General features: G+C 55.1%; 1 protein-coding gene across 4 annotated transcripts in view; it reads left to right on the top strand.

Moving 5' to 3' along the window:
- The window catches only part of LOC148815227 (uncharacterized), a 29,953-nt gene that overhangs the window by 3,220 nt on the left and 12,024 nt on the right, over positions 1 to 14,709 (top strand). For all 4 annotated transcript variants that reach the window (XM_088905061.1, XM_088905060.1, XM_088905058.1 and 1 more), the window contains exons 5-20: positions 2,077 to 2,151; positions 2,334 to 2,384; positions 2,785 to 2,829; positions 3,423 to 3,518; positions 3,615 to 3,737; positions 4,319 to 4,510; positions 4,714 to 4,906; positions 5,759 to 5,860; positions 6,501 to 6,541; positions 7,676 to 7,791; positions 11,196 to 11,412; positions 11,917 to 12,003; positions 12,103 to 12,295; positions 13,004 to 13,154; positions 13,540 to 13,690; positions 14,157 to 14,273. In XM_088905061.1, coding sequence (XP_088761187.1) covers positions 2,077 to 2,151; positions 2,334 to 2,384; positions 2,785 to 2,829; positions 3,423 to 3,518; positions 3,615 to 3,737; positions 4,319 to 4,510; positions 4,714 to 4,906; positions 5,759 to 5,860; positions 6,501 to 6,541; positions 7,676 to 7,791; positions 11,196 to 11,412; positions 11,917 to 12,003; positions 12,103 to 12,295; positions 13,004 to 13,154; positions 13,540 to 13,690; positions 14,157 to 14,273 — 1,950 coding nt within the window. The remainder of the gene's footprint in view (positions 1 to 2,076; positions 2,152 to 2,333; positions 2,385 to 2,784; positions 2,830 to 3,422; positions 3,519 to 3,614; positions 3,738 to 4,318; positions 4,511 to 4,713; positions 4,907 to 5,758; positions 5,861 to 6,500; positions 6,542 to 7,675; positions 7,792 to 11,195; positions 11,413 to 11,916; positions 12,004 to 12,102; positions 12,296 to 13,003; positions 13,155 to 13,539; positions 13,691 to 14,156; positions 14,274 to 14,709) is intronic.

The following is a 14,709-nucleotide window of genomic DNA, read 5'->3' as shown; positions in this document are numbered from 1 at the left end:
CGCTGCTACAACTACAGGCGGCGACACTGACACAGCTACTGATGCTGCTACAACTACAGGCGGCGACACTGACACAGCTACTGACGCTGACGCTGCTACAACTACAGGCGGCGACACTGACACAGCTATTGACGCTGACGCTGCTACAACTACAGGCGGCGACACTGACACAGCTACTGACGCTGACGCTGCTACAACTACAGGCGGCGACACTGACACAGCTACTGACGCTGACGCTGCTACAACTACAGGCGGCGACACTGACACAGCTACTGACGCTGACGCTGCTACAACTACAGGCGGCGACACTGACAGCTACTGACGCTGACGCTGCTACAACTACAGGCGGCGACACTGACAGCTACTGACGCTGACGCTGCTACAACTACAGGCGGCGACACTGACACAGCTACTGACGCTGACACTGCTACAACTACAGGCGGCGACACTGACAGCTACTGACGCTGACGCTGCTACAACTACAGGCGGCGACACTGACAGCTACTGACGCTGACACTGCTACAACTACAGGCGGCGACACTGACACAGCTACTGACGCTGACACTGCTACAACTACAGGCGGCGACACTGACACAGCTACTGACGCTGACACTGCTACAACTACAGGCGGCGACACTGACAGAGCTACTGACGCTGACGCTGCTACAACTACAGGCGGCGACACTGACACAGCTACTGACGCTGACACTGCTACAACTACAGGCGGCGACACCGACACAGCTACTGACGCTGACACTGCTACAACTACAGGCGGCGACACTGACACAGCTACTGACGCTGACGCTGCTACAACTACAGGCGGCGACACCGACACATCTACTGACAGTGACACTGACACAGCTACTGACGCTGACACAACTACTGACATTACTACAGCTACTGACACAGCTACAGACAGTGGCACTGACAGAGCTACTGACGTTGACACAACTACTGACTTTACTACTGCTACAGCTACTGACAGTGACGCGCCTACAGCTACAGGCCCTGTTACTGACACCGATACAGCTGCTGACACTGCCCCTGCTACTGACACTTCTACATCTAGTGCTAAAGTCACTGACACTAGTATTGCTACTGCTATTTTACTGATGATACAGCTGCTGCTGCAGCTGTTACTAATGCTGCTGTTACTGCTGCCCTTGTTATTGCTAATGAGGACTCTGCTTGTGCTAAAGTGTAGCTGCTTCTAGTGCTGCTTCTGCTACCCTGGGACTGAGCTGCTGGGACACAGCTGTGGTGATCTCACTGCTAACGTGTCGCCTTGCGAGTGAGGGTGAGGGGGGTGCGATCAGGGCCAGGCAGAGCAAACAGCTGTGGCGTGAGTGCAAACACTGCCACGCTGGTGGAAAAATCGTGCCACGCTGACGTCAGGGTGTGTGTGTGCGTGTGTGAGGGCTGTGTTACCTGTCCAGGTGCGTGAGCACAGGGCTAAATGGGCTCTTTTATAGCTGTTTTCCGTATAAACAGCGGCCGGATATCGGTCCTTTCTCTGACCCCTGAGCTTTCTCATTGGAGCAAGAGTCTCCGGGACAACAGGTGAATTCAGCGTGAGTGTGTGTGATCATGTGTGCGTGCCTGCGTGTGCATGCGATCGCACGCGTGCGCGTGTGTGTGATCATGTGTGTTTGATCATGCGTGCCTGCATGCGTGTGATCTTGTTTGTGTGCGTGTGATCATATGCATGTGCGTGCCTGCGTGTGTGTGCGATCAAGGGCTTGTGTGTCTGCGTGATCATTTGTGTGTGTGCGTGATCATGTGCGTGTGCATACATTGACGTGTGTGTGTGTGTGTGTGTGTGTGTGTGTGTGTGTGTTTGTGGGCTGCACTCTCAGACCCTCGTCCGGACAGTGATAAGCCCGGGGCTTGACTGTGACTGGTCCTTCTAAAGCACTGCGCCTGGCAGCGGTGTGGCTGCAGGGCTGCTGCGGGTTCTTAGTGCGTCACAGGCGGGTCCCTGTGTTCTGATCGAACCCGATCCCTTCGCCGATGAGCAGGCAGGCCTCTTCCAGTTGCACTGATACCCATCCCCGTGCCCTCTTGACCCCCCCACAGGAAGTGATCACCAACGAGCACGTCGTGGCCATGATGAAAGCCGCCATCAGCGAGACGCAGGACATGCCCATGTTTGTGAGTACGGTGTGCTTACATCACTTCCTGCCGTCGCGGCTCCGAGCTGCTGATCGGACTGGGGGCCCGGGGAGCCCGTGTGAAGTGGGGTGGGGTCAAGATCAGCGCCCTCACACATGGCTTGACTTTGTGAGCAGCCCTGCTGGGAGGAGCTCCTCTGGATAAACTCCCTCTCTCTCCAGGAGCCCAAGATGACCCGGTCTAAGCTGAAAGAGGTGGTGGAGAAGGGCGTGGTGAGTATTAGATTTCTAGCTTGCATTAATTTGTTCTCACTTTCAAAAATGAAGCATTTTTAGTCATTGTAATTATTAGTTTTTTTAGTAATTTTTGGTTACACCTATATGAAAAGGATGCACTGTTTTTTTTTTTAAATGAAACAGGTCTTTGACATTCATTAGAAATGCAGTGATTAACTCTTCGAGTTCTGTTTATAAGACCAGTAAAGAGATGTCACTCGAGTGCCACTGCACCTGTGTGTTGGACTGAAATGGGCCGGGTCTGTGTTAACGGCACCTGTGTGTTGGACTGAAATGGGCCAGGTCTGTGTTAACGGCACCTGTGTGCTGGACTGAAATGGGCCGGGTCTGTGTGTTAATGTCCTGCTGAGAGAACTGACACTGGTATGTCTTGCAGGTCATTCCTACCTGGAACATCTCCCCCATCAAGAAGGCAAAAGAGGTGAAGGTGAACGATAGAGTGCTTTAGCACAGAGCAGTGCTGTACCCTCCACAGACACACACCTCTATACACACGCACACGCAGACACACAGCCTCTATACACACACGCAGGCACACAGTCGCACAGCCTCTATACACACACACACACACACGCAGGCACACAGTCGCACAGCCTCTATACACACACAGTCGCAGACACACAGTCGCACAGCCTCTGTTCACACACAGACAGTCGCACAGCCACTATTCACACACAGTCGCAGACACACAGTCGCACAGCCTCTATACACACACAGTCGCAGACACACAGTCGCACAGCCTCTATACACACACAGTCGCAGACACACAGTCGCACAGCCTCTGTTCACACACAGACAGTCGCACAGCCACTATTCACAAACACAGACACACAATCACACAGCCTCTGTTCACACACACGGTCGCACAGCCTCTATACACACACAGTCGCAGACACACAGTCGCACAGCCTCTATACACACACACACATGCGCAGACACACAGTACATGCAGCGGTGCTGTGTCTGCCTGGTTGTGCCACTGTGGGTTTACATGCAGTCTGCCTGTCTCTCCAGCCTCCACAGTTTGTTGACATCCCACTGGATGAGGAAGACTCCTCTGACGAAGAGTACTGCCCTGACGAGGATGAGGAAGATGAAACTGCAGAGGAGGTTGGAGAGGAAGCCTTGTGTGGCATGGATTTTTCTGGTCATTTTCTCTGCACTGCAGTAGTTAATAACTGTTCTAATGATCTGTGTGTGTCTCAGACCTTCCTGGAGAGCGATGTGGAGAGCACAGCTTCCTCTCCAAGGGGCAGCCGGCTGGGACGACCCAGGACTCCCCTTGACACCTCGGAGGGAGACGAGGAGAGGAGCAGCAGCCCAACACAGGTAACACACCTGAAACAGGTGACACGCTGGACACATGGAATACACCCGGCATGGGTGACACACCTGAGACACCCCGGAGATGGGGAATACACCCGGCACAGGTGACACACCTGAGACACCCCGGAGATGGGGAATACACCCGGCACAGGTGACACACCTGAGACACCCCGGAGATGGGGAATACACCCGGCACAGGTGACACACCTGAGACACCCCGGAGATGGGGAATACACCCGGCACAGGTGACACACCTGAGACACTCCGGAGATGGGGAATACACCCGGCACAGGTGACACACCTGAGACACTCCGGAGATGGGGAATACACCCGGCACAGGTGACACACCTGAGACACCCCGGAGATGGGGAATACACCCGGCACAGGTGACACACCTGAGACACCCCGGAGATGGGGAATACGCCCGGCACAGGTGACACACCTGAGACACTCCGGAGATGGGGAATACACCTGGCACAGGTGCTGACCCCTCATCTATCTTTAATTCCTTTACTGTTCTCTGACACTGCCCCTCTGCCTCCCTTGTGCCTCTTCTCTCGTCCTGAATCTCTGCTCTGTCCCAGGGGCTGTCCCCCCCAGGGCCCAACCAGCAGAGACACCTGAGGGTGGAGGTGGTGCCCATGGGGCCCCCACCGCCTCCGAAGGCCCCCGGCGGCCCCAGCTGGCCCCAGCAGCCGGACTTCAGCTTCATGGAGAAACTTCACGCCGTGGAGGAGGAGCTGGCGCAGAGCCCCGTCTGCATGGACTCCTACCAGGTACCTCCTGGCCCGTCCTTCCTCCGTCACCAGACGTCAAAAGGCCCTTCTTTGCACGAGGAGTGGTGGGAGTCTGGAAGCGTGGTTCTCTCTCCCTGCCGCTGTCTCCCCGAGCACCTCCCGGCAGCCTGCCGCTGTCTCCCTGAGCGCCTCCCGGCAGCCTGTTTCTGCTCTGTGCCTGATTCTCTTTCCTGGCCTGTCAGAGTCTGGGTGACAGCCTGGTGGCGTGCCGCACCCGTTCCAAGCGCCCCCTGAAGGACGTGCCCCTGGGGCTTCTGGAAGCCGAGCTGCGGGCGCCGGACATCACGCCGGACATGTACGAGATGGGCGGGCAGGAGGACAACGAGTGGCAGGGCTGGCTGCGCGGGCTGATGACATCAGAGGTGGAGAATGATGGTGAGAGTCTAGGGAATCAGTCCCTATGGCTGACTGAGCCAACTGCCCCTGTGTCTTACTGACCCTGTACACTGCAGACCCTACTGAATCCTGACCCTGTACCCTACAGATCTTACCGCCTCCTGACCCTGTACTCAATTGGCCCCTCTCCTTCTGTATCTTTTTTTGCTTTCTCTCTGAACATAGAGAAAGCATTAAACAGGTAGAGTGCCTGCAGGCTGATTGGGTTGTGTGTGTGTGTTTGCTGATGTCTGTTCTCACGGAGATAAACGCACACTGGCCGCCCAGACGCCACACTGATACCATGGGCCCTGCAAATGGGTTAAAAATAGACCATCTGTCAGCCTGACAAACAGCCCACCTTCCTATCTCTGCCACTCTCTTTCTCCTGAGAACTGAGCCCTATGATTGAACTCTTTCTACATCTCTACCTCTCTCTGTGTGCAGTTACACATGCGCTTCTCTGTGTGGTACGACACACACGCACGCGGGTGTCTCTGTGTGTTGTAATCCAGAGCCTTTGTGAATCCCTTTCTACAGCCCTTGTTTTTCCTGCTCGCTGCTCGTGTGCGCGTTGATGGCGCTGTGCAAATGTCAGCAGCCAGTAGCCGTGGTTAACAAGCTCTAGGCTGTGTGTTTGCTGAGCGTGTGTGTGAGAGCGTTGTGCGCCGTGTGGCTTCCAGCCAGAAACAGTTTGTGTGGAGCCTGTGTGCTCTCCCCCACGATCGCAGTTTCTTAGGCTTAACTGGCTCTTCCGAATGGAGAGGGGCTGGCCTTCTGTCCGCTGGGATCCCCAGCCCGTTTGGATTGGTGTCGCAGTGTGCTGACATTCTGCCCTCTTCCTGTCTGCAGAGGAAGGGGATGATGAGGACGACCCCGAGTACAACTTCCTGGATGACATCGACGAGCCCGACCTGGAGGATTACCGCAATGACCGCGCCGTCCGCATCACGAGTGAGTCACCGCGGAGACCCCAGAGCCACGGGGACCAGAGGTTACTGTGGAAACCAGTCACTGTAGGCGCTGGATTACTGTAGGGTCCGGAGAGTTACCGCAGCGAGGAGCTGTACTAGAGGGAGCAGTCATATAGGGTCCAGAGAGTTACCGCAGCGAGGAGCTGTACTAGAGGGAGCAGTCATATAGGGTCCAGAGAGTTACCGCAGCGAGGAGTCACACTATAGGGAGCAGTCATATAGGGTCCAGAGAGTTACCGCAGCGATGAGCTGTACTAGAGGGAGCAGTCATATAGGGTCCAGAGAGTTACCGCAGCGAGGAGCTGTACTAGAGGGAGCAGTCATATAGGGTCCAGAGAGTTACCGCAGCGAGGAGTCACACTATAGGGAGCAGTCGCTATAGGGTCCAGAGAGTTCCCATAGGGTACTTGTCATTTCTGAGCTCTCAGATAGTCATGGAAGTGAACCACCCTCGACTGTGAGGGACGAGGAGAGAGAGGAGCCGGGACAGTGGGGCTGACAGGCCCTGTTCTGTGAAGTCCCGGTGGTGAGTGGTCAGTGTCAGGGTAGGGCCAGTCTGCAGTGAGGCGGTGTGTGCACAGTCACTGACCAGCTCTCTCCCTTCTCCCTCTCGCTCACAGAAAAGGAGGTGAATGAGCTGATGGAGGAGCTGTTTGAGACGGTAAGAGAGAGAAGGCGGGAAGAGAGAGGAGTCTCCTGTCTCTCTGCAGTCCGTTCTTCTGTGAACCACACTTCTGTGCCCAGCCACAGTGGACTTCCTGTGCATAGCAGTCTGATCCAGCTTTGATAAGCTCAGTTAAGGTCTCAGCAGAAATGAATGGAGCAGACATGCTGGTGTGCCCCAGGGCACTGGGGCACCTTGCCCAAGAGTGGCAGTTCAGACTGTTGTCTCTTGTCTCTGTGCCATGATTATCTGTCTCTTTCTCTCTGTCTGCCTACCAGCCTGTCTCTCAAATCCAGTTGAATTCAAGAAGCTTTATTGGCATGACCAATGAATAAATCAGTGTTGTCAAAGTGTATACAATTAAAATAAAATCTACAGACATTTACATTACAGACACAACATGATACATACACATACAAATATATGGAGCATTATTGAGAGACAGGCTCACTGTTCCCCAGGCTGTGACAGGAGATCACATATGGGCTGCCAGTCCAACTGAGTTCCCTCCGCCCTCTCCCAGTAGGATTGGGAGCCATTATGATGCTGGCAGGTGTGGGAATTCTGGGGTTAGATTTGTAACTTTAGGGAAGAATGTCTCTCTAATCCCAGAGTATCTGTCCCAGTGCAGTAGGAAGTGTACCCCTGTGTCTATTTCTCCCTGCTGGTAGTGGGAGCACAGCCTGCCCTCTCTGGGCAGCCAGGTCTGCCTGTGTCGCCCAGTTTCTATGGCCAGGCTGTGGTCACTGAGCCTGTACTTTGTCATTGTGTTCGGCTAGTGTGTATTGTCTGTTTAGTGTTCTGTAGCATTCCAGTTTATGTTGTGTTTGTGTGTGTGTCCCAGTGTGTGAGATATTGCTGTGCTGTCCTGAGGCTGGCTGGTGTCGGTGTGGCTCGGGCCAGTGAGCCTCAGGACCAGCTGGCTCAGAGGGCTCTTTGTTGGGCTCAGCTCTTGGCTCAGCAGGGCCTTGTGGTGGTAGGAGTTTGGGTTGCTGCTTTTTAGGTGTCTGTCTGCCTGTCTGCCTGCCTGTCTGTCTGTCTTGCTCCGTTTTTTCTCTGTCTGCCTCTGTGAACCTCAGTCTCCCTCCATATCTCTCTGTCTTTCTGTCTCACCGTGTGTCTGTCTCTCAGTTCCAGGATGAGCTGGGCGTCCCGGACCAGGACGACGAGGGCCATGATGACGAGGAGGAGCGGGAGGAGGAGGTGGAACAGGGAACCCCCAAGTTCAACGTACCGCAGGCAATCCGGTGAGCACCCCAAATTGCACTCTGTGGTGTACTTTCCTCCCCTCTCTCTTGGCTCACCCCAGTGTCTCTTATGATTATATTTCTCTGTCCTTGCCCTTCTCTCTCTGCTCCCTCTTCCACCTTTCCTCCCTTTCTTTCTCTCCCTCCTCTCTGTTCTCTTTCTGTCCTCTCTTTCCATTAGCAGCATCTGGCCCTGCTCTGCTGTCACCATGGCGATGGGCACGTCTGTGTGGTGGTGAGCACGCACGTGTCTGCATGTGTGCGCTTCATGTGTTTCTGAGCACGTAGGAGTTGGTCTGTTTGTCTCAAAAGATGATAAGCCTCAAATCTCTAGTCCCTGGTGCTGCTTCTGTACAACAACCCTGTAGAGCAGACTGCTGCACACTGGGAGTCTGATCGACAGCACTGTAAAACCTGGAGTGGATCAGATTGCTGCACACTGGGAGTCTGATTGACAGCACTGTAAAACCTGGAGTGGATCAGACTGCTGTGCACTGGGAGTCTGATCGGCAGCACTTTAAAACCTGGAGTGGATCAGATTGCTGCACACTAGGAGTCTGACCGACAGCACTGTAAAACCTGGAGTGGCTCAGGCTGCTGTGTACTGGGAGTCTGAGAGCACTGTAAAACCTGGAGTGGATCAGACCACTGTGCACTGGGAGTCTGACTGACAGCACTGTAAAACCTGGAGTGGATCAGGCTGCTGTGCACTGGGAGTCTGACTGAGAGCACTGTAAAACCTGGGGCGGATCAGACTGCTGTGCGCTGGGTGTCTTATTTTCAAACATTAAAAGGAGCAGATTCCTGTGCAAGAGAAGTCCAGTCTGTTTCTCTGACGTATTTTAGACTGCATTTAAACCGTTATGAGCCATAACCATGAGACAAGACTGTAATCGTCTGACCAGCTTTGGTTTCTGGGACAACCCAGAAGTCGTTTGCTATAATTCCACATCGTTTGTCCTGCTTAATTAACCGGGGGTCTTTGACAAGCTGGGGAAGGTTAATTGCCGGGGTACCTGTTGGCTGCTGCTGCTCTGTTCGCCGAAGAGACTTCATGACCCACTGGAACGGAGTGTCAGTGTCAGGGTTTCCAGTGCTGGAGGTCAGGGGTTAAAGGTTGAGGTTAGGCCTTGTGTCAGGGTTTGTCTGAGTTTTAGGGCGTGTGGTACGGTAACCTCCCTTTAATGGGACAGAGCAGCAGAGAGGTGCTGCGTCTGTTTGGGAGGGGAGGCAGAGAGACGCTCTCCCAGCCTGGGCTTCTCCGAGCCTCGGAGGCAGCGAGGCAGCGAGGCAGGGCCCAGGCCGCACAGAGCTACACCTCGCTCGCGCACAAGCATGTGTCTGTCCCCAAGAGGATGCTTCAACCTTGTCCACTCCAGGTTTTACAGTACCATCAGTCTCACTCCTGGTGCACAGCAGTCTGATCCACTCCAGGTTTTACAGTGCTGCCAGTCTCAGTCGTGGTGCACAGCAGCCTGATCCACTCCAGGTTTTACAGTGCTGTCAGTCTCACTCCTGGTGCACAGCAGTCTGATCCACCCCAGGTTTTACAGTACCATCACTCTCACTCCTGGTGCACAGCAGTCTGATCCACTCCAGGTTTTACAGTGCTGTCAGACTCCCAGTGCAGACTGCCAGTTACTCAGAGGCCTGTTCATCCTCCCAGGGAGCAGGTCCTGTCCTCCTGAAGGCTGCCTTGTGGGCTCAGGCACTGTGATCACGGCGATGCCCTGATCTTGCCCAGGCACTCTGAGACACTGCAGCTGTGGACCAGAGACTGCTGGGAGCTGCTGTTTGGTAGCTACAGCGCCAGACAGACACAGTTTTAATTACAAGGTGACCCAACATGCACAAGGGAATTTCCCTGCTCTCCCAGTCTTCGCGTGGGTTTCCTCCCACAGTCCACAGGCATCCTGGCAGGTTCACTGACTCTCTTGTGTGAGCGTGCGCTTATCTGTGTCTGTGTCCGACATCCCATCCAGGGCGTACCCCTCCTTGCGCCCTTCGCTCGCTGGGGTGGGCCTGGTCTCCCCCGCGGCCATGAGCTGGATGAAGGGGTGAGAGAAGGGGTGGACGTGTGGACAAAACGCCCAGGGAGTCATTTGCTTCAGTGCGGGGAAAAAACCTCCTGGCGTTTGGGAGGGACACGCGTGCACAGGCAGTGTTACCATCAGGGTGACCACACGCACGCGCGCACGCCTGCAGGCGCACACAGACTGTGCTGAGCAAATTGCATCAGCCCTCGCCAGCCAGGACTCTGTCAAGAGGCCCTTTGCCTGCAGGTCTGCACGTCGAACCGTAGCGGGTCTTTCAGTAAGCTGATTCCAGAAACCTGGAATATCACACCTCTCCGCCTTGTCTGCGGAGCCCAGGATAATGGGGCTGACGCATCAGGCGGGGGAGGAGCCAGAGACTGGCGGGGCGACAGAATCCGAGGAAAAGTGAGGAAGGTTCCAAACCACATTTGGCCTACTGATCGGGGGATCCCAGGGAAGAGCTTGTCAGCTTCATGGTTTGTGGAACTTCTCAGACACATGCAGAGGTGATTTAACCTGCTCGTAGGCCCTGGGGCTACAGGTATACTTGTGGCCTTTTTCCGTAAAGTCAGTATGACACCACACGCCACAGTTCAGCTCCCTCCCCACCTTGTGTGTGTGAGGAGTTCAGTTGCAGATGGGTTCAGCGCCTCCTTACGAATAAATTATCTAAATTGAGTGGCCTCTTCCACGAAGTCTCCCTCCAGGTCCATGCGATATTTCTTTTGGAGGGTTAATGCAGATGAGCGGAGATCTTGCTCAGAAATAGAAGCTCATGTGTTCAAAACCCAAAGCTTTTCCTGAACATCCTGGTATGAGCGCCATCTTGCTAAATACCTCGAACGCAACGTTCCATAAGCGGTCACAAGTGCATCTGATGCAGTGGCTGATCAGCGTTAGGGTGGATCTTTCGAATAAATCTGGACAATCGACAGCTGCGGGTATGTGATATGTAAACCCTGGCCAATGAGCTGAAGCCCAGGTATGCCTGTGCATTAAATGGCACGTGGACATGTGTCTAGACGCGTCCCCGGGAACAGGGTCTGATTGTACACAAACAGGTAGAACCAGCAGCGGGATGGACCAGACTCTGATAGAGCTGTCTGTCAGACTCCCAGTGCACAGCAGTCTGATCCACTCCAGGTTTTACAGTGCAGTCAGACTCCCAGTGCACAGCAGTCTGATCCACTCCAGGTTTTACAGTGCAGTCAGTCTCCCAGTGCACAGCAGTCTGATCCACTCCAGGTTTTACGGTGCTGTCAGTCAGACTCCCAGTGCACAGCAGTCTGATCCACTCCAGGTTTTGCAGTGTTTCCCAGTACAGCAGTATGAATGACCCCACTGGATGTCTGTGTCTCTGGCCCGCAGGTTCGAGGAGCCCCTGGCCAACATGCTGACGGAGAGACGCCGTACCGTGAAGGAACAGCTGGAGGCGCTGCAGCAGCGCCGGGCCCTGCAGGAGTCCCGTCCCGAGCCGCCGGCGCCGGCCCCCGCGGGCCCCCACTTCCTGATGCTGCCGAGCCCCACCTGCACCCTGCTGCTCAGCCCCACCCAGAAGCACCAGCTCCAGCAGCAGATGCAGCAGGTAACGAGGCTCCCGCAATTAAGACCGCAGCGGACCGCTGGAAGTCCCTACACAGACTCTAGTGTCCGGACACGGGAGGTCAGGGTTCGACGCCGGAGCCTGAGCCGCTGCTCTCCGTGCTGCGGCTAATTTCATGTTCTAGTTCTGACACGTCACGGTTAATATGATCTATTTTATTTCACAGTTCTTCAGCGTTAAAAGAAATAAAAGAAGGTGAGATCGCATTGGTTGAATGGAAGCTGTCTGTGTAGCTTCCTCCTCTCTCTCCTTTCTCCCTCTGCTCTCTCACCTCCTCTCCTCTTTCACTCCCTCTTCTGCTTCTCCTCCTCCTCAGCCCCTCTCTCGTCTCCTCTTTCTCTCCCTCTCGTCTCCTTCCCTCTCTATCTCTCTGTCAGGCGGAGCTGCAGGTTGGAAGAGCTGGGAAAGGAGTAGGAACAGGAGAAATAATGGGAGAAAATGGCTGTTTTTTATTAAAAGGTCCTGTTTCTCGCCTTCTGTCTGCAGCACGTGCAGCTGCTGACTCAGGTCCACATGCTAACCAGCACCATACCGGCGCTGCAGAGCGAGGCAGTTACCACCCGCCACTTCCTGGTGAGTCTCTGACCGCCCGGCCCCCTGACCGACCGGCCCCCCGACCGCCCAGCCTCTGCAAGGACGCGGCCTCCAATCTCCTCTTCTCCCTCCTCTCAGACGGAGCTGCAGTCGTTCGCCCAGAGCACAGAGGAGACGCGGGGGCTGATGGAGCCTGGTTTTGTCAGCATGTTTCGGGCCTGCAACCTAGAGGGGGCGCTGTCTCTGCTGGAGGAGTTCGACCGCACGATCAAGCCTCAGCTCACCCAGGCCTCCCCCCAGAGGCCTGCCCGACAACGCTGCAACACCATCGGTGAGGGCGCCGGTCCTGGGGGCTGAGGGTCTTCCTGAGATAGCTGATCAGGGAACGAGGGGTTCATACTGATGGAGAGAGAAACTATATGAGAGATTAATATCCTGACTCTATAAGGGCTGTGTCTCTACCTGTAACACTGACACAGATCACAGTGAGACTGGGGCTCCTTTACAGCTCTCTGTCTGTCCCAGACTGGCAGTGAGATTAATATCCTGACTCTATAAGGGCTGTGTCTCTACCTGTAACACTGACACAGATCACAGTGAGACTGGGGCTCCTTTACAGCTCTCTGTCTGTCCCAGACTGGCAGTGAGATTAATATCCTGACTCTATAAGGGCTGTGTCTCTATCTGTAACACTGACACAGATCACAGTGAGACTGGGGCTCCTTTACAGCTCTCTGTCTGTCCCAGACTGGCAGTGAGATTAATATCCTGACTCTATAAGGGCTGTGTCTCTATCTGTAACACTGACACAGATCACAGTGAGACTGGGGCTTCTGTAAAGCTCTCTGCTCCAGACTGGCAGGGAGATTAATATCCTGCATAAAGAATCTGCAGACAGCCTGTAGCTCAGTGTGTGGCACTGGGCAGTTTCTGAAGTACAGGATGAGATCTGTAGGCTGTATTTCTTCTCTCTGACTGGGGTGGCTGTAGTTGTTTCTGTCTCTTGCTGATGTGTGTTGACCTGTCGCTGTGCTGGCAGTGCGGCCCTATCCCACCATGCCCCCACGCCTGGCCTGGCTCCTGGCAACCCGGAAGGAGTTCTTGTGCCCAGAGCTCCTGCCCATCTGCAGCCTGGACCCGGCTCAGCACCCCCCCAGGGTCAAGACCATCTACACCCGCGGAGAGGACAGGTGCACACACACACACCTGTGTTTCTGTACTGGAGCTCACACTGACTCTCTCTTTGTATGTTGTATGTTGATGGACTGTCTGCTGTGCCTTGATGAAACTCCACTCAGAGTGATGGCACCTCATGTAGTCTCGTTAAAATCAATACACGCATACACACAGGCTGACACACTCGCACACGCACACACGTCTGTGCATACACACCTGCTCGCGCACTCGCACACGCCTGGGCATACACACAGGCTGACGCACACACACCTGTGCATACACACCTGCTAGCGCACCGGCACACACCTGTGCTCGCACTCTCGCCCACATCCTCTCGAACTGACGGCGAGCTCTGCTTCGTGCCCCTCTCACCTGGCGCCTCTCTCTCCCCCCCGGCAGCCTGATCGCCCTGGGCCTGAAGCACTTCGCCGACACCGAGTTCCCGCACCAGCTCGTGTGCCGCTACCTGGTCCGCACCAAGACCGCGCAGCAGCTGCGCATGCACCTGCGCGAGGCCAGCAACTGCCGGGCGCCCGACAACGAGCTGAAGGTCAGCCCCCTTCTCCCCGGGCCGTCTGGGCCCCCGTTCAGTAGCCCCAGCCAGGGCTGAACTGGGCCGCAGCTCCTTTCTGCAGATGCTTATGAAGAGCCCAGAAAAGCAGGCCTTATGAAAGAGTCCTGGCTCCTGTGGGGGCTCCTGAGGGGTTCGGCCAGTGACGGCCCTCTCTCGGAGCCCCCAGCCGGCACGGGTTGGACGCCCCACCCCACTGCAGCTTTTTCAGTACCTCCACGCTCTTCATTTTCATGCATCGCCCCTGCTGAACACCAGCGAACTCATGAAGAATTTGTGCAGACTGGCCTTTCAAGTCTGAGGGCGAAATGAGTTCAGGCTCATTGAATAATCAGTCAGTTAAAGTCACTAATTCAGAGCTCGGATGCAGGACTGGATGTGACGCGTCCCTGTAACTCTCCTGTGTTACGCTCTCATGTGTGTCGTCCCACCTTTCTCCTCACAGCATTTCCTGCTGACCAGGAAGGTCCCCCCTCTGCTGCGGGCGTGCCAGAGGGTGCTGCCCACAGACAGCCGCCCTGCTGTGGAGAGAGAGCTGGCTCTAATGCCAGCCTGGCTCCAGGTCAGTACTTGCATCCATCCTGTACTGTGTCAGACTCCCGTTCGGCAGGTGTTTCGATCCGTTTCAGATTTTGCTTCCTTGCTGTCTCAGGTCTTCCTTGCTATACAGGGGGCACCGTAAAACCCGAAATGGATCAGGCTGCTGTGCACTGTGGAGGCAGAAAGGCAGATATGTCTCTGACTCCCGGAGAGACTTGCCTAAACCTCATGGGTCACAGGTTCACGCCTGCATCCTGTCGCCTGCTCTGACAATTGAGCCTATCAAAAGAGCTGGTTCTCAATATCCCCGAGCAGGGGATAAGAAGGCCAGCATTCTGGCTGGCAGCACCGTAAAACCTGAGTAGATCAGACTACTGTGCACTGGGGATCTGACTGGTAGCACTGTAAAACCCAGAGTGGATCAGACTGCTGTGCACTGGGAGTCTGACTGCACTGTA

This window comes from Atractosteus spatula, chromosome 25, assembly GCF_055471065.1.
Source record: "Atractosteus spatula isolate fAtrSpa1 chromosome 25, fAtrSpa1.hap1, whole genome shotgun sequence".
In the NCBI taxonomy this organism is placed as follows: domain Eukaryota; kingdom Metazoa; phylum Chordata; class Actinopteri; order Semionotiformes; family Lepisosteidae; genus Atractosteus; species Atractosteus spatula.
This window is presented reverse-complemented; position numbering and strand designations above follow the sequence as displayed.